General features: G+C 34.2%; 1 protein-coding gene across 2 annotated transcripts in view; it reads left to right on the forward strand.

Moving 5' to 3' along the window:
* Positions 1-18702, forward strand: part of NTN4 (netrin 4) — a 94495-nt gene extending 75793 nt beyond the window's left edge. Inside the window, exons 6-10 of one of the 2 annotated variants that reach the window (XM_037160573.2) lie at positions 1740-1953; positions 2533-2645; positions 9765-9833; positions 12339-12509; positions 17338-18702. In XM_037160573.2, coding sequence (XP_037016468.2) covers positions 1740-1953; positions 2533-2645; positions 9765-9833; positions 12339-12509; positions 17338-17474 — 704 coding nt within the window. In that variant the 3' untranslated portion in view covers positions 17475-18702. Of the gene's footprint in view, positions 1-1739; positions 1954-2529; positions 2646-9764; positions 9834-12338; positions 12510-17337 lie in introns of both variants that reach the window. The other variant, XM_037160572.2, reaches the window with a different exon arrangement.
* The last annotated feature ends 361 nt before the right edge of the window (positions 18703-19063 follow it).

A 19063-nucleotide genomic window follows, 5' to 3' on the forward strand; every position in this document is an offset into this window, starting at 1 on the left:
ACTGAGGTTAAGGTACACAAACTTGTGATGAGCCCAATAAGCACATTTTTAAAACTTTGTTCAACTATTTTTTCTAGCCCAGCAACAAAGAAAGTATTGAGGATTGTCAGACTGAGCAGTGAGCAGTTATGGATGTTGGGAGAGAGCTGAGGGGAAGAACTCTTGATTAATAGAGTAAGACTTGCAGAAATGGCTTTGTATAAATTCTAGCCTAAGGAGCCAGATTTAACTTCATGTGTCTTAGTCCATACAGGCTGCTATAACAAAATACCACAGACTGGGTGGCTTAAACAATAAACATTTCTCACAGTTCTGGAGGCTGGAAGTCTGAGAGCATGGTACCAGTATGGTCAGATTCTGGTGAGAGCTCTCTTCTAGGTTGCAGACTGCCATTTCCTGTTACAGCATCCCATCTTTCACAGAGAAAAGAGCGCTTTGCTCCTCATCCCCTTATAATGGCACCAATGTCATCACCCCCTGAGACCATATCCAAACCTCCCAAACGCCCCACTTCCAAATACCATCACAATGGGGATTAGGCTTCAACAAATGGATGGGGGGGGACACAAACATTCAGTCCACAGCACATGCAAATTAAATCCATCTTTCTTCCTGTATTAAACCTGAATCCTGTCAGTTTCTTCAGGACTGGAGAAACAACCAACCAAAGTCACTACAAATAAATGACTTTAACCTCACATGTGGCCCTTATGCTACCTGACAATTATACTTCACTTCCTAAGTCTCTCATTCACTCTTCCACTCCCATCTTCTCTGTCACCTGATGACCTTGCTTCCTATTTCATCCAGAAGATGCAAATAATCAGAGGAGAATTCCACCAACTGCCACCACTGCATTTATCTACTTACCTGCATCCATCCACCTTCCATCCTGTCACTATGAACTGATCATCCTCCCACACAAGCAAGGCCAATACAATCTCTTCTACACCAGATATCATCTTTTCTCCCTTTCTCAAGTATGAGCAAGTATTCTTACAATTCTTCCATCTCTCTTTTAGTCACCAATTTTTCCCTTTTTACCGAATCATTTCCATCAACACTGAACATGCCATAATTTCTCCCATCTTAAAACAAACAAAACTCAGACCTTCACTTGAGTTCATATCTCTATTTAGTTTTAGCTGCTACCTCTTTCTGTGCCCTTACAGAAAAACTTCCCAAAAGAGGTGTCTGTCCTTAGGCTCACCCTTCTCTACTCCCATTCTCTCCTTATTCCTCTTCAATTAAGTTTGCCACTCACTATTTCCCTGAAATTGTTTCTTTCAAGGACACTAATTGCCTTCGTGTTGTCAAATGCAATAATTCATTTCCATCCCTCATCTTTTTGGACATATCAGTATTTGACACAGTTGATGTTGCCTACCTCTTGGAAACTTTGTTTGGCTTCCAGAACACCATCTTCGTGATTTTTTTTCTGTAGCATGAATTGCTCTTTTATTTTAAATCTTTGATCCTGTCACTCAACCAAAATCTATTCATATTTAATGCCTTCAATTTTATAATAAGTTTTGTGGTTTGTTTTGCAGCAGACATGCTTTTCTGATTTTATCATCTTGTTTGTAATTTAATTAGATTTTATTCTCTGAGCTTATACCAGTTGGCTAACAGAGGAGCCTCAGAGTTATGCTGTGTGGTGAAAGGGATTTTTGAGATTGCCAGGCCCAATCTCCACAATCTAGTCACTCATTAGCCCTTGTGTGTCCTCTCTGTTGTAGTGTGTTCCTGCCATCCAGTTGGATCAGCTGTCCTTCCTTTCAGCTCAATGACCTTCTGTGACCCCAGCAATGGGGACTGCCCATGCAAGCCTGGGGTGGCAGGGCCACGCTGCGACAGGTGTATGGTGGGATACTGGGGCTTCGGAAACTATGGCTGCAGGCCCTGCGACTGTGCAGGGAGCTGCGACCCTCTCACAGGAGACTGCATCAGTGGGTAAATGTGCATGGTTCTTGTTCTCATCTGTGTGTCTTTCAGATTCTTTTGAAGGTCCAGTAGTGATGTAGAAAATCTTGCATGCCATCAGTGGGGTGAAGATGTGTTTGCACATCTGTTTCAGAAATTGTTGTCCTGGCTGGTATAGCTCAATGGATTGAACACGGGCCTGAGAACCAAAAGATAGTGGTTCGATTCCCCGTCAGGGCACATACCTGGGTTGCAGGCCAATTCCCAGCAGGGGCCAGTTCCCAGCAGGGGATCCACCAGAAGCAACCATACATTGATATTTCTCTCCTTCTCTCCTTCCCTTCCCTTCTAAAGATAAATAAATAATTTTTTAAAGAAATTGTTGTCGAATTGAGAATCAAGGCATTTATTCTTCCAAGATTCTAGAGATGGTCTAGTTCATTTTGTAAAATAAATTATTCTTCATAACAACTGGCCTTATAATCATGTTTATTTCTGAAAAGTGAAAGGATGGGAAGGTAGCTGAAAAGGCTTGAATGTGTATAAATTTACTCATTTCATTAGAGTTCTGAAAAAATGTATTCATCATTTTCTTTTTTTTTTTAGCAGCACAGACATAGACTGGTATCATGAAATTCCTGACTTCCATTCCATACAAAATAATAGTGAACCAACCTGGGAGTGGGAAGATGAGCAAGGATTTTCTGCACTTCGACATTCAGGTGAGACTATAACATATTTTTGAGTTGGGTCTTTTTTTTCTTTTTATTGAATTTATTGGGGTGACACTGGTTAACAAAAGTATACAGGTTTCAGGTGCACAGTTCTACAACACGTCATTTGTACACTGTATTGTGTTTCATCACCCTTCCACCATTTACTGCCCCCATGTCCTCCTTTACCTCTCCCCCCACAGCAATCACCACACTGTTGTCCATGTCCAGGAGTTTTTTCTTTCTTTTTTTCTTTTTTGCTCAATTCCACCACCCTCTTCACCTCTGCCCCCAACCCCCACCCCCTGGGCTGTGAGCCTGTTCTCTATCTATGAGTCTGGTCTTGATTAATAGTGATTCATCGCAAACCAGAAAGCAGCTTTTGGATCCTATAGGGGAACTCTTTAGTTTTGGCATTTAATAAAGTAGTGATCACGTAAGTATAAAACTATTAAATATAACTAAGAGGTATTTTAACAAGCTTTTATTTATTTTTAATAATTATAGTAACATAAGTAATTAGTATAGAAAATTTGGAAAATGTAAAGCATTGTAGTAAAAAAAATTGTCACCTAAATCTCTTTACCATAGTGTTAATACTCTGCTGTGTTTCCTTCTCTCTAAGACACACTGCTTTACACCCTGATGTGTACGGTTCATTTGGTTGAGTGTCCTGCTGCAAAGTGAAAGGTCTCTGGTTTGATTCCCAGCAGAGCACACGCCTGGGTTGTGGGCCTGGTCCCCTGTTGGGGCTCATGTGAGAGACAACCGATCAATGTTTCTCTCCCTCTCTTTCTCCTTGCCTCCCTCCCTCTAAAAATTAAGTAAATAAAATCTTTTTTTTAATTATAAAACATACTGTTTTGCACAGGTGAATGCTAACTGAATATATCAGGTTAAGAAAAGTACAGATCCATTTAAAAGAAAAATATTCTTACCTAGGGTAACTTAATATGTACAAACAAACTCTAGATGTGAACTCATTTTTAAAGCTTTTTCACAACTAAGAAACAAAAACAATTTTACAAACTAAATATAAGCCAAATAATAAAACTAATAAAATTCAAATTAACATTAATTGAATATGAAAAATGATTATTAATGAAGCCAAAACACATAAATATGGTTCTTAGAATTTACTAAGTCTATACTGTTATTTCCTCTGGCTCAGTTTTCCTGTGATGTTTATCTGTTCCTTCCTTTGAAGAGCATGCTGTGCTCTTGGTAGGAATACATGATTTCTGTGTTCATCTTGCCTCTATTGCTTTCTCATAGAAAATTGAGTGGTTCTATTTAGCACCAACCTGCTCCTTAAAACATGAAAGTATGAAATCTTGTGTCAGTGGTTGTAAAATGCTTGCTTACCAAATTAAACTTAGATAAGTTTTAAAATATTTTATTATTAAATATTACAAATGCCAAAATGTTATATAAAAACCCATAAACATACCTTCTAGTATTACCAAATCTTATACTTTGCCTTAATTGTTTCATATTTTCATTTAAATTTTAAAGGGTTACAGATACTTTTGAAGCCCCTGGTAGACCAATCTACAACCTCACTAGCCTCTCTTACTCCACAGAATAACCACTAGCTTGAACTTTGATGTTTATCATTCACTTTCATGATTTTACTATATATATACATAGTAAATATATATTAAAATATATTTTTATTATATCAATAAATATATAACATATATAAATAAAGTAAATAGATATATATGTATGTATATATTTATCACAGACATAAATTACCTATATTTTCAAAACTTTTTTACCTGAATATGTATTGATATATATTTTTTAATTTATCTATTCTATTATATCCACATACCACTTTTTATTTTCCCATTTGTTTGCCATTTAGGATATTTCCAATTGCTAGTTTTTTACTATTACACATAATGCTAGCATGAATGTTCTCATCTGTGACTTTGCATTTAGAAGAAGTTTCTTTGAGCAGGGGCTGGCAAACTATAGTCCTCAGGCCAAATCTGTCCTGCCATCTATTTTTCTATAGCCCATGAGCTCTACCTGCTCTAAAGTTTAAATGGTTACACTTTAAATGATTATTTAAGTCCCTATATAATATCTTTGATTTTGCCTCTTGACCCACAAAGCCTAAAATATTTATCGTCTGTCCCTTTATAGAAAATGTTTGCCGACCCTTGTTGGAGGGCACAACACTTTGGGTCATGGGTGTGCTTATTGCCAAGCTTACTACAAATTGCCAAATAGCTCTCTGAAGTGGTTGTATAAATTTGCATTCCACCAGAAAAATATGACATCACACATCATCAGTAACATTCTGTATTTATTTAACAAATTTTCATATGGCACACACCAGGGGCTAAGCACTAATCTCACTCATTAATTCAGTCACAGTTTAACTCAACAGTTATTGGATTTTTAAGTTAATGTTATTGAACTTCTCGACTTTTGCCAATTTGATGGGTATAAAATGGGATTCTCACCATTTTAAATTGCATTTTCTTGATTAGTAATAGGTTTGGTAACTTTTCATGGTTTCTTGGTCATTCAGGTTTCTTTTTCTGTGAATTTTCTATTTGCGATTTTCTTACTAATATGTAGAAGTTATTTATAAATGCATTCCTTCATCCAACAAATATTTGAGTATCAATATTATGTGCCAATATTGTAAATATAGTAATTGAGCAAAACAGACAAAAATCCCAGCCTCTGAGGAGCCTGTATTCTTGCAGAAGAAGACAGCTAATAAATAAGTAAAATATTTTATGTAATAATATGTAGTGTAATAGAGAAATTAAAAAGGGATGGGAAAAAGGAAATGCTTGGGAAGGCCATACTTTTAGATAGGGTGATCAGGGAAAATTCTGTGAAAGGTGGAATTAGAGGGGAAAAAGTCTGAAGGAGGTAAGGGGGTGAACAATACAGATAACAGAGGGAAAAGTTTATGAAGAAGGCCCAGCAAGTGCAAAAACCCTGATGTGGGATTAGGCCTGACCTATTCCTGAAACAGCAAGGAGACCAGTATGGCTGAAGCAGAGTTAGAAACTGCAATTTTAATTCATTCTTTTAAAGAATTTATGGACCCTTTAAGAATAAAGAACCCAAATTTGAGAAACACTGGTATTTATAATACCGTATCATGGTTTTTTCACTTAACAATCAGGATCATTTTCCTAATGGTTTCATTTTAATTCACAACAGGGAAGAAGGTGGGAAGGATAAGGTAATGTAAACTTGTCATATTTATCTTTTCACATTTGATAAAGAAAAAATATTTCCCATTATTTTTTGTCTTAATTCGACATAATCTGAATTCTGATTTTAATAACCACTTTTGAAAGTTTCCTTCCATTTTTCTAAGATAATGATGTTCATAATTCTCCAACTTCGTCTGCTATGCCAATCTATAAAAATTGTTTTAAGACACTCATTAAGCAAGTCATCATGTTACTAGGGAGCTGGCAGCACATTAATTAAGCACATAAAGCACTGGCATCAGAATGACTCCAGACTCTCACGTTCACAACAGCTGTTAGGTCTATGACGTCCCCAGAGAGCCTCTGAAATTCATCTGGAAAAGCTCCAGCTTGTAGAAGACATTGTTCAGTTGCCTGCTAAACAGCAATATTTACATTGGGTATAGAATAGTACTCCTGGCTACCTTTTTTCAATAGAAAAGTGATAATTAGTTTCCTAAGCACTGTGATTTATTCTCAAATGTATGTGCCTTTACATATTTACCTACCATAAATTTTCATAACTAAGAATGCAATATCCTACACCCATAAGACACTCTTAATTTCTGTGACTTCTTGTGAGGTAGAGAACATCAGATGTAAAATTTCACTTTCTGTACAACAAAACTGGATTTAGTACCAAAAAACTGTAAACAATGCCCTTTCCTTCTCTCCCCTCCCTTTTTCTCCTATCTCCCTCTCTCTGTCTCTCTCTCCTAACATTCTAATACCTTGGTATAGCTAAACAGGTTTTCCTGTCCTTCTAGATTTTTTATTAAGAAAACAGATCTAGGCTGAAGCCTGATCAACAGAGATTCATTCAAAGACAACCTTTATTGCCCGATATCTTAACATATTAAAAGGCGGTACCAGAAAGCAGCCAAAGAAAGGTCTTTGAATAACAGACTTACATATGTTCTCATAGGCTGGAGGACTAAAGAGAAGAACATTATATTAAGGAATAATATATGCCATTTGGAATTCCATTAGTTTTTATAGCATGATAGTTACCACGCTGTCCTGCTTTAATGGAAAAATCAAAGGCTGTAGGCTGTTCACTTAAGTTACTATAATTTCTGAATGAGTAATCCTTTCTGCTGTGTTTAGATTAAAAGCAGAATTATTTAACAAATCACAATAGCTCACTATAAGCACCTTTGATTTCTCTTACTATTTAATTCTACTGTGATTTTCTCCTTGCAAATTTCATTCCCTGATTCCTAGAGAAGCTTTAGGTAGAGCCAATAAGTCACTGTTTTTCACATCAATCATGTGTCTCACCAGAATTCTACTGTCATTTCCACCTGAATATTCTCTCAGCATCTCTAGTTCATTACATTCCCTTCATCATAGATCTCTGTTGTGTTTTGCCTGACTAGATTAGTTTCCCCTTTTTCCCCACTATTTCTGTGGTAGCTCAACCCCATTTTTCTTTGGAGAAGCACTCTTCCCCCATTTAATAGACTCTTGAAGAAGCCAAGCAGATGTTCTGTCCCTGGAATTTAAATATTTTACTAGAGGTTACAAAACCTGAAAATGATTCAAGTTCATGATTCCAGTGGTGAAGCTGTAAAAAAGACTACCCAATAGTTCCTAGATCTCTGCACTCTCCTGATTCTTGTCCTTTCTGAGCTCCAGCCCTTCAGCTTTTTCTCCTGTCTGAGCTACGCCCCATGCTTTCAATAATTAAGTTAGACAATTTATTGCCACCAAAAAAATCTTAATTAATTATACACTTCTAAAATGCTCTCCTCCTCTCAACTTCCCTATTCCTGTCAGTAGCAATACACTCTTCTCTTGTTGGCTTGGCTGAAAATTTCAGATTTGTTATGCTCCTCCTTCGCTCACCATTGGCGAGATTGGTAGACCCTATCTCTGCAGCATCCCTTGATATTTCTTCCTGTCTAGATCCACCTGTCAGACCCACATTCCATATGACTTACAAAGACAGTAGAGTGGAAAGATCAGGGGCTTTCTCCAACCCAGACTTAAAATCTGCCTTTTTTATGTGTTAGCTGTGCTACCTTGAATGAACTAATTAATTACTCTGAGCCTTCATTGTTTCATTTTTAATAATACCTATCTAATTAAGGTTATTATAAAATTAAACAAGATCATATGGATAATAAATTCCTTATATAGTTGGCACTCAGTTTAGTTACTGTTGTTGTTACTAATTTCACTAGCTTCTGATTGTTCCCTGCCTTCATTTCTCTTCATTCCAATACTTTTGATATAACACCAGATTGATTTTCATATATATAGTTTATATATAATGTATATAGATAGTATATAATATATATAATTATATATATAGTTTTATTGTATTTTTCCCATTACCATTTATCCTCCCATAACCTCTTCCACCTCCACCCACCCCTTCCCCCACTATATATTTTTTTATTTAAATAACTTCTTTAAACTGCTGCTTTGAAAATTCCCATTTCTCTAACAAATTAAATTTGGGCCTGAATTACACATCAATCAAGGTCCTCCATGACACCTTCCCCTATTCTCTACTCAGTCTGAACCTGGGAGAAACAGAACCACTCACTCTTCCATGAGCACACTCTGCCCTTTCTCTCTTCCTTTTTTTCTCACCCTTTTATCTCTATATTCATGTCAAATTATTATATATTAGAATCTTATATCAGTAAATAAATGTAAAACACAGTAGTGCCTGCCTGGTACATAAGCCCTCCTCAGTAAAAGTTGCCTGCTGTTATTTCCACTCGATGTCCATGAAATGCAATGCATGAGGAAAGAGGGGACTGGTGAGGGAAGGGGTGAAATTATATTTATTTGTTAAATTAGTAAGAAAGAAAATTCTATCCATTCTGGATTCTAGGAATACAGAGATGAATAAGGCATAACTTTTGTCTTCAAGGATTATAGTCTAGAGAGGAAATAAATAAGCATGAAAATGCTGTATAGAGAGTAAGTACAAAGGCATTTTGAAAGTGTTCTGCAAGGCCTGGCAAATCTCTGACACACAATTGTAGTATATCATTTCAACTATTGATAGAACACATACTACTTGTTCTTCAAAATCCATTTCAAATTCTTGTTCGGGTGTTCAGGTATGAAGCTTATTCTATCTTCTCAAACATGTGACTTCCCGCCCAGGCACATTGTACCTGTCTTAGAAAACGTATCATGACTTACCATATTTTTTGGACCATAAGACACACCTAGGTTTTAGAGGAAAATATTTTTGAAGCAAAAAAATGTGGTAAAATATTTAATAACATAAATAACATAATATTTCACCAATGTAAATGTAAACAGAACTCAACAGCAGCATTAACAACCACTATTCTTCCCAAACTTGGGGGTGGTGCATCTTATAGTCTGAAAAATACAGTATATACTTTCTTTATTCACCTTACTGAGTTGTAAGCCTTAAGGCAAGAATTGAGTCTTGCTGGTACTTACATGCTCTGAAGTGCATAACATCACATCCTGCCTACCATAGGGCTCAATAACATTTTTTAAATTAAATGGCATTACCTTCAAAGGACTGTCCAATTACTTTATTTTATTTTGAACAATAATCCTAAAAATATCATTGTTTTTATAGGTTAACTATTTTTATAGTTGTTCCATTAACATGGACTATATTTATCACAACATCAATTATAAGCATTAAATTATATCAATATTTCTACATTTCTATATTTCTCTTAGACTAGTACTTGACTAGATAATAACTAATTCAGTTCAGGAAGTGACTATTTCTTTTGAATGACTTTTCATGTTTTCTTAGTATTTATGGATTATGTTTTATAAATTATGTTTTATAACTCAAGCTTTAAAGAGTTATGTTACTTAGATTTACTTGCTGATTTCTTTTTTTCTTTGTTTCTAAATAACACCATTCCTCATTTAATTTCTGTAGGTAAATGTGAATGTAAGGAACAAGTGTTAGGAAACTCCAAGGCATTCTGTGGGATGAAATATACATATGGTGAGTTTGAAATCCTTAAATGCTTCTGAAAATTTATTCAAACTAAGTACAGAGTTTTCTAGGAAATGTGAGGCCTGGTGTATGACAGTCTCAATATCTTAAAGCATTAGTCTTATATAATAATGTTAAACATAGTATTCTGGTCTTGGACTTGATTTTCCTAATAGAGATGGGGTTGAATGCCCTGGTGAGGTCATAAGACTTGTAGAGCAAAGTCAAGGTTACCCTGCTACAAGGAAAAGAAACAAAGAACAAAAAGGAAAAAAATGACACATAATCCTTTCTTATGATGCTTCCTGTCTTAGTTATTTAAAAGGGAAGTCTCTAGACACTTGAACAATTCCTGTGGCAGTTTATCAGGTAATACTAAGCAGAAATCAATCTAAAGCAGTATTTCAAGAGCTCAAACATTGGTGGTTTCACACCTATATGGGTTTCATTTCTGGTTTATTGGGTGGGTGACTTAACTTCTCCAGGCTTCCTTGTCTGTAAAGCAGGGGTAATGCCACCTTCCCCATGAAATGTGATTTTTTTTAAAGCACATTGCCTTGCTCTTACTAGATGCTCAGCAAATGGTAGGGAGGAGGAAGAGAACTTACATATCTGAGGAGTAAGAAGATATGAATTGTTTGCCTGCATTTTTATCCCCTCTGTATACTCTGTATTTCTCTACCTTTCAAATACCATAAAAATGCAGCACATGGATAAAGAAGTGTCACTGCCCTAAATAAAAACTATTACTATATTCAAATTCTAAATTACGTTATATTTACTATTAAATGTATTAGTATTAAATGTATTAAAGATACCTTATCTTGCCAACATATTATTGACTAGTGTCTGGGCTTTTTATTGTTCCATATTTATAGGACCTGAAATATGGATTACAATGAAGAGAAAATTTTAAGTTATGATCTCTGAAACCAAGTGTTTAGGTTCTTGATAACTTTGTATTTAATCTCATAAGAGATAAAAATGTGAATGTTAAAAACCTCTTAAATCTTACCTAAAATTAACATGTATATTTCTCTCCTTTATCCTGCCAACTTGACTAAATAATAGAATAAAATTCTGAAATATATAGTGCCTAATAATGGTATTTACTATTAAAAGCAAAAAAAGAAAAAGAACCCATTTAGTTCAAAGTCAGTCAGTTCAGTGGAAATATCAATTGGTTTTCATTATTGCATAGGTTCAGTAGCTCTCTGACTGACTTTCCAAAGAACTATTGTACTTCGGCATCTTTTAATACAATTGTATTATTTTCTGCTTAAAAGAATTTAAATGCCTTTAATGATGTAATAAAATATCTTGCTCTTATTAAATACAATACACCTACAGACTTGGGAGAAAAAAGTGACCCCCCATTCTCTGGCTTAATGGAAAAAAACTTGATTTATTTGATTTTTCCTTTAGCAAATACTTATTGAGCTATCATTATGAACAGACAAGGTCCCTACTGTCTTTGAGCTTACAATCTAGTGAAAAAAATATCCCCAAAATGCCAAAAGTAACCCTTGAGCATTGGCTATGTGTGATGTACTATGCTATGTACCCTTCGTGCAACTATCTCATCAGAATTCTAATCCAAACACTACCTCTAACCAACCAGCCATGCAAACTTGAGCAGTTCACTTAATTTCTTAAAACTTGCCTCCTTATACATAAAGCAAAACTAGATGAGTTCTTATAACCCCTTAGAAATCTAAAATTTGGTGATTCTAAAAAGACAGCTGTTTGACAGTCTTATGAATATGGAACCAGCCAGGATAGGGTTCTCTTATTACACACAATCTTTCATCAAGATACAGATGAACCAATAAAAACTAATAATACAGAATATTGCATCCAATGCTCCTTAGGTCTAACTTCTTCCCTACCCCAATTTATCCCATTGCTTAATTCCCGCCCCCTCATCCATTTCATAGATGTTAGAGCATAACAGAATTATGAGTCATATGGAATACTGGAACTCTGTCATCATGTATTTAGAAGTATAGCCTCCCTAACCCCAGTCAGCTTGCATTTTATACAAGGGGAATAATAATAACCATATTTAATCTTTTTAAGATATTTAAAATATGTCCTGGGAGTAGCATTTGCTCTTTGTCATAATGTACACAATCAACCAGAAGAGTGTAGTATAGTTAGAATCTAAATAAAAGCCAGGACAGCAATTCTACTTCCTACATATCTTCTATTTAGTTGATAGCTGAATGTGTTTTAAGATTATACTTGCAGTAGGCAAATGGCTAATATTCTTTTAGCATAGTGATATGGGAATGAGTAGCAGTAGAAACTATATTAGAAGGAAGAGTATAGTTGATTTAGATGAAGCCAGTAAAAAATTCTGAGCCTAATAATTTTTAAGGCTAATTTTCACATTCTCATCATCATTAATTCACTTTTCCATTATACTCTGAAGTATATATTTAAGTTGTTGTTCAAACCTCAAAAAGATATGAAATTCTATGCATTTTGATTTTTGAAATTATGTTGTTACAGTGCTAAGAGTAAAGATTTTATCAGCTCATGATAAAGGATCTCATGCTGAAGTCAATGTGAAGATAAAAAAAGTCTTAAAATCTACCAAACTGAAAATTTTACGAGGAATGCGAACATTGTATCCAGAATCATGGACTAACAGAGGCTGCACCTGTCCAATCCTCAATCCTGGTGAGCATTAGATTTTTCTAGCTTAATAACTACCTTCTCTATGCTGAATTGCTCTTTGTCTTACATTCTCTGAACCACAACCTAAATAAACTCTGCAAGAACATCTCTCCTTTTCACATCTGAATTCTGGAAAGCCCAAATGGAATTCTTTGAACTGACATCAAAAAACTATTTCTCCTCCAGGTGCTCTATTAAAGTATAATACTTTAAAATCCATCAATATAATATTCTCTGCCCTAAAAGAGAAGTTGCAGATTGGTTCCAGGTGTCAGCAGCATAGAAAGTACTTTCATGAATTTATCTGCCACTAACACTGTATCTGAAAGCTAGGTCCCATTACGGTGCCCTGGGTAGAACTTGCTCCCAAAGGAAGCTCAAATGCAAAATTCCACCTGTAAAAATAATATTGAATTCATTTTTACTGTTGCATGAGAAGCATCTGTTTCTCCTGTGTAGAAAACAACTCCCAAGTTATCATCTTATTTTTCATTAAATGATCATTCTGGTTTCAAACTAGAAAGAGCAGAGATAAATAAGCAAGCAAGCAAACAACACCCCCCCAAAAAAACCCTTGTGAAATCTTAGAGAAACTTGGCATGCAGTGAAATTTGTACTTTAAAATCTTATGGCAGAGGTAGAGACAAGCAAGTAAGCAAGGGATTCATACCTTTATAAGTATACTCCTCTATTGTGTCATAAACTGCTTTATTTTTCTTGTCTCCCTCATTAAGTTTGAGGATAGGATTTAGACTTTTGATGATAGTACACCCAGAACTTACCATTAGTACCCAATAATAGTAACATAGTTCCCAAATAGTAAATTGTAGCAAAACAAACAATTTTTTTAATCCTCTGTATTTCCTAGTTTGTGTAGTTACTTATCTGTGTCTTAATGTCATTGTTGAAACAAGTTCATAATTTCTTTTCTAAATATAATTCCTACCAAATATAAGTCCAGGAAACCAAGGTTATATTAATAACAAGTTGCTTGTGGTCTTTGACAAATAAATTTGAGAGAAACAAACAGATAACTAAGAAAGAGAGGAAAAAAACTATTAATAAAATAGCTCCCCCAACCCAAACCATCTAAACAATGAATGATATACATTTCTTGACTTTATTTCTACTGTTAACTAATCTCTCACACTCTTTTATACTCCTTCAATATTTTATTTAAATTAATTTAAAATTTAAGAATAAAAGACATTTGAGACCAATACATATATAAATAAAGTTTCAAAAAACAAATCAAGTAAACAGAATCTTGAATTTTGAATACAGGAAAGGAATGGTCATTCATCTGTGTTCCACTTCCCAAATATCTGTGTACAGGGGCTCTTCCTATAAGCCCTTTCTACTATCTTGGCAAAAGAAAAAAAATCTGCCCAGTTTTTCAGCCAGACATTAAAAACAAAAGCTTTGACCATCTGATCCACCCTCCAGGAAGTGAACTATACTTCCTAATCAGGTTTCTGCCAAACAAAGAATCAACTGAGTTCATCACAATTGAAAGCATAAGCACAGTTATTCAAAGAATTCTTGAAAACATGTTTACTCACTTTGAAGAAAAGACTGGAACCTGCCAAAGCAAAACCAGACACTCTTTCATTTCACTTTGTTTTTCCATTTTTACAAGTTCAATAGCCAAAGCCAAAGAAAGCTGATAAGAAAATTCTGAAACCTTACACTCCAACTTGCTTCCTTTGCTACTTTCGTAAAGGAGCAATCTAATTGGGCATCCCTGAGAATTCATTTGTTCCTACATTCATTCATTAGTCTTATATTTTATAATATCAAGACTAGTACTAGATTGTTATATATTCTTTTTTATGGGTACAAAATAAACTTTGTTTCCTCAAATATGTAGCAAAGTAGATGTCAAAAACATAGAGATAGGAAAACAAAATGCAAATGCTAACAAATAATACAATATAATATTGTTCTTCATGCTGATTTTCAGCATGAGGCTGTTCCATAATTTATGGATTTATTAAGTACCATTTTTATTAGTTTAATTTATATTTATACTTTAAATTAATAGCAAATTCCTATATTATTTGTTCTACTTATAGTTTCAAAGTAAATTCATTTAAAATACTAGACTTTAAATTTTCCTAAAAATTATTTATTATAATTTTAATGAGAATTTTATTATTTTAGAGATAATACAAATAATATCAAGAGCATTCTATTGCATTTTAACTAGTCTGTTGATTAAATATAGAGATTCTTTCCATGCAGAAGCTATGGTTACCCTTTAAAGAATTTAATACCTTATAATTCATCTTGCATTTGTGCTCCCCAGTGTTTAAACCTCTCTATGTCATTATTCTCCTTTTATTTCTCTTTTTTTGAAAACACCATCATAGCTATCTTTAAACTTAGGATTTATTTATTTTAATAATCTTTTAAAACAACCTTTCATTCTTTTAGGAGCAATAGATGTATATCATAGAAATTTAGGGGAAAATTTAAAATTTCACATTTCTGCCCCCCAGAGAACACCTCTGTTAGTTGACATCTTAGTGAAAATCCTTCCAGATCTTTCTTTTTGCACATATATATCATATTTTTAACCAAAATGAAGTCATCATATATGTTTTATTCTACAATCTATTTTATTCAGTTAATGATCTTTAATTTCAATTTCAATTTATTTTCATATAATCTAATACTCAGACCATAGTCCACACGTATTCCAATTTCCCAAGTGATCCCCAAATGTTCTTTTGAGCTGGTTTCTTCTTGCCAGTGTTCAATCCAGGATCACACTATGTCTAGTTTTTAAGTCCTTCAAGTCCCTTTTATTCAAGTACAGCTTCTTTTTATTTTTGTTTAAAAAATTATTATTGTTGAAGAAAGCAGGCAGGCTGTCTTGTCCTACTCTTCCACATTTTGTTTGGTTCCTTGTGCTGTCATTTAGCTTGTCGCTCTACCTCCCATACTTTCTATGCATTTTTTAAAAGTTTTTTAAATTTATTTTTAGACAGAGGGGAAGGGAAGGAGAAAGAGAGGGAAAGAAACATCGATGTGTGGTTGCCTGTCACACGCCCCCTACTGAGGACCTGTCCCACAACCCAGGCATGTGACCTAGGCTGGGAATCAAACTGACAACCCTTTGGTTCACGGCTGGCATTGGTTCACAGGCTGGCATTCAATCTACTGATTGAATCTACTGGCTGGCCACACCTGCCAGGGCTATTTTCCGTACTCTAAAGAAAAGCTTGATGGAAGCAAGATAAACATTTTGGCTAAAATTCATTACACTTCTTCATGTTTGGTACTTCATGTTAAATCACATCAGAAGACATATAGTACCTGGATGAACCCCCATCAGTGCTGCTAAAACTTGCTGCTTGGGTTAGAGTCAAACAGTTTGATCTCTCCATTGGGCAGTTTTGTTTTCCCTTTTGAGACTAGAAAAGAATGAGTGTCATGTTACTTAGTCACTATATAAACATCAAGTTTCTCATTAACCACTTAAATGATTTTATCACCAATTGGTAATCCCTTCCTGAGCCAATAATTTCATGGAAGGGCATTTTCTCTATTCATTTCAGTGAATAGACAAAAAAAATTTATATTTTAAAACCATGAGTTTAAATAGATATTTTCAATTGAATTTTAATATTTCGTGATTTTTCTAAGTTTGAGTTTTAAGCCCTGGCTGGTGTGGTTCAGTGGATTGAGTGCCAGCCTATAAACCAAAGGGTCACTGGTTCAATTCCCAGGCAAATGCCTGGGTTGCAGGCCAAGTCCCCAGTGGGAGGCGCATGAGAGGTAACCACACACTGATATTTCTCTTCTTCTCTTTCTCCCTCCCTCCTCCTCTCTCTAAAAATAAAGAAATAAAATATTTTTAAAATTTTTTAATAAATTTGAGTTTTAAAGTATATGTTTTTTTATCTTATATTGGAAATTATTATTTTATAAACCTAATTACTTATTTGTTCTATCCAATAATATTAATAAAAATGTTTCAAAATACCAATATTGATATTATTATAAATACATACTGAGGGAGATTATAATATTTCTTTTTATTAATAGAGATATAGAGATATTTTTAATTTTAAATATAAATTTTAAATATAGAGATATATTTATTATAGAGATAATGAAACTGTCTTTTCAGTGTGTGTGTGTGTGTGTGTGTGTGTTAGCCTGAGAGGAATTTTTCATTAAAGGGGTCAGCAAAATCAACTCTAGGTCTGGTCGATTCTCACCCTTTTAAAAAATGCATAACAAACATTCTATATTTCAAAAGCACATTGACTTTATTTAGGAAATATGTGCTATTTTGTGTAATCCATAGCTATTGTCCAATATGTTTTCTCAAATGGTTATTAAACTTTTATAAAATTCTCCTTAATATATACTACCATACATAATGAGTCCCCAGGAAATACTTATTTGTGGTGGTATGTTAACAGCCTATGGAATCCTTACTCCTTTGCCATAGAGGGTGGTAGAATATAGAGTAATAGTTCTATAATCAGATACACCTGAGCTTACATTGAAGCGCTGCTACTACTGAGAGACACTGAACAAATTCTTAACCTTGCCAAGGTTAACCTTGCCTGTTTCCTCACTTGCAATACAAGAAGAAAAAGTATACGTACTTATAAGGTTATTTTTAAAATTAATGAGATCATACGTATAAAGCACTTAGCAAATGCTTATTAAATGTCAGCTGTTATTGTCTATTATTCCCTATTTCAACCATGAATATATAAAACCATTAACTATGCATACATAAAAACACTGAAGTCACCTCTCCCTCCTCAAAAAGTCATGATACTATATAGCTCCTTTTATTTTCTTTTAGGTTTGGAGTACCTTGTAGCAGGCCATGAGGATGTAAGAAAAGGCAGACTCATTGTGAATATGAAAAGTTTTGTTCAGCGATGGAAACCAACTCTTAGAAGAAAAATCATGAATATTTTAAAAAGAGAGTGCAAGTAGCAGTAAAGGTGTGTGGCACATAATGGCACTTCTCTACGTATAAAACACAAACTTATTGGAAAGAAGACCTCAGTAATGAAACTGGAATTTTTTTAAGTGCCAAAATGTATAGAAATGTTCCAAAGCACGGGCCTTGTCTAACCTATTTCTTTTGGGTCCATGCTTAAATACACATTGCTCCATAAAGAGGAGTGAAAAAAATCTATGCTGAATCCTGTTTTATATGGAAACAATTCTGAAATTCCTAAGTATTAAAAATATTTTAATAGCAGTGTGACATTTAACAGTAATCCATTAAGCGCAATACATATAACAAGGACTCCTCCCAACTTCAGATATGTTACTTACATTTGTGCTACTTAAAAAAGTAATTAATAAGATTTTAAGGACTCCTCAACTCTTCTATCAGAAAAGGTGTTTCTTAAAAAGAGCCTTCTCTTGCGTGATGTGTGTGAACTTCCGTTGTGGTGTGTTAAGAGGGACCTCCCCACATATATATAGTACTTTGTATAAAGCACTTTACTGCCTACCACTTGTGTAAGTTTGGAGATGCTGTCAACAGCAAGAAAAGAAACGGATGTATACAAAACCTCCTGAAACAGAAGCACTGCCGCTACATGTGGACACAAATGGCCAGAAAAAGGAAGTTGTACTATGTGACTCTGAACACTTGGAAAAACTATGTGAAGATGCAGCCTTAAAGGAGAATGCGTTTGCATGAAGTCTCAGCTTCGGGCTACAGATTAGATCCCACAGTTACTGGCCATGATGAAACTTTTTAAAAAACTAAACAAAGAGAGACTTTAAAATAAGAGAAAGAAATCATAAGTATAGAAATATGCTTTGCAAAAAGGAAGTGAATGTTCAATTTTAAAAAGCTCACTTATTTACAATGCACTGTATTCACTTCAAAAATTCTTGTATACACAGAATTTGCTTCATTTTTGTGTTTAGTATTTAAACCTAAATATTGAAACATTTCCTTCTTTTTCTTTATTAACAGTATATGGCCATCTGTATTTACTCATTTTTTGACACAATGTATGAGATAGTTCACAAAATTACAGTTTTTCATTATTATTCATCTTCTGTACCCTGGATAGCCACTCTACATATAGTTTCTCCTGTACTTGAATATATAAAACATAAACCGCAGTGCCATAAAATTAACTTCACATAAAGAACATATTTTTTTCCTGAGGTCCTGTGGACTTGCAAAATATATATATATATATATATTGCTTTGTTAATTTTTATATGTAATAAAGAAATATTATCTCTTGATTTTTATCTCATTTTCTAATCAACTCTTTCAGTGATGCTAAAGATTACCTTCTCTTAATGAAGGAACTTAGATCTAATTTCTTTAATTAAAATCAAACAAGGGCTTAGTGTTTCTACTCTGTTACTATGGAGTTTGGGGATGGAGTGGACACTAATTCAAATGAGTTTAGTTCTAGCATTTGGACATAAACTTTTTCGTCAGATGCATTACATTTTTATATTACTTACATTTACCTTTTAGCTAATTTTAAAAGTGATAAAAGTTCACTGTTGAAAATACAGAAAACTATGATGAAAGAAACACC

This window comes from Artibeus jamaicensis, unplaced genomic scaffold, assembly GCF_021234435.1.
Source record: "Artibeus jamaicensis isolate MK-2021 breed Jamaican fruit bat unplaced genomic scaffold, CSHL_Jam_final contig_233, whole genome shotgun sequence".
Taxonomy (NCBI): domain Eukaryota; kingdom Metazoa; phylum Chordata; class Mammalia; order Chiroptera; family Phyllostomidae; genus Artibeus; species Artibeus jamaicensis.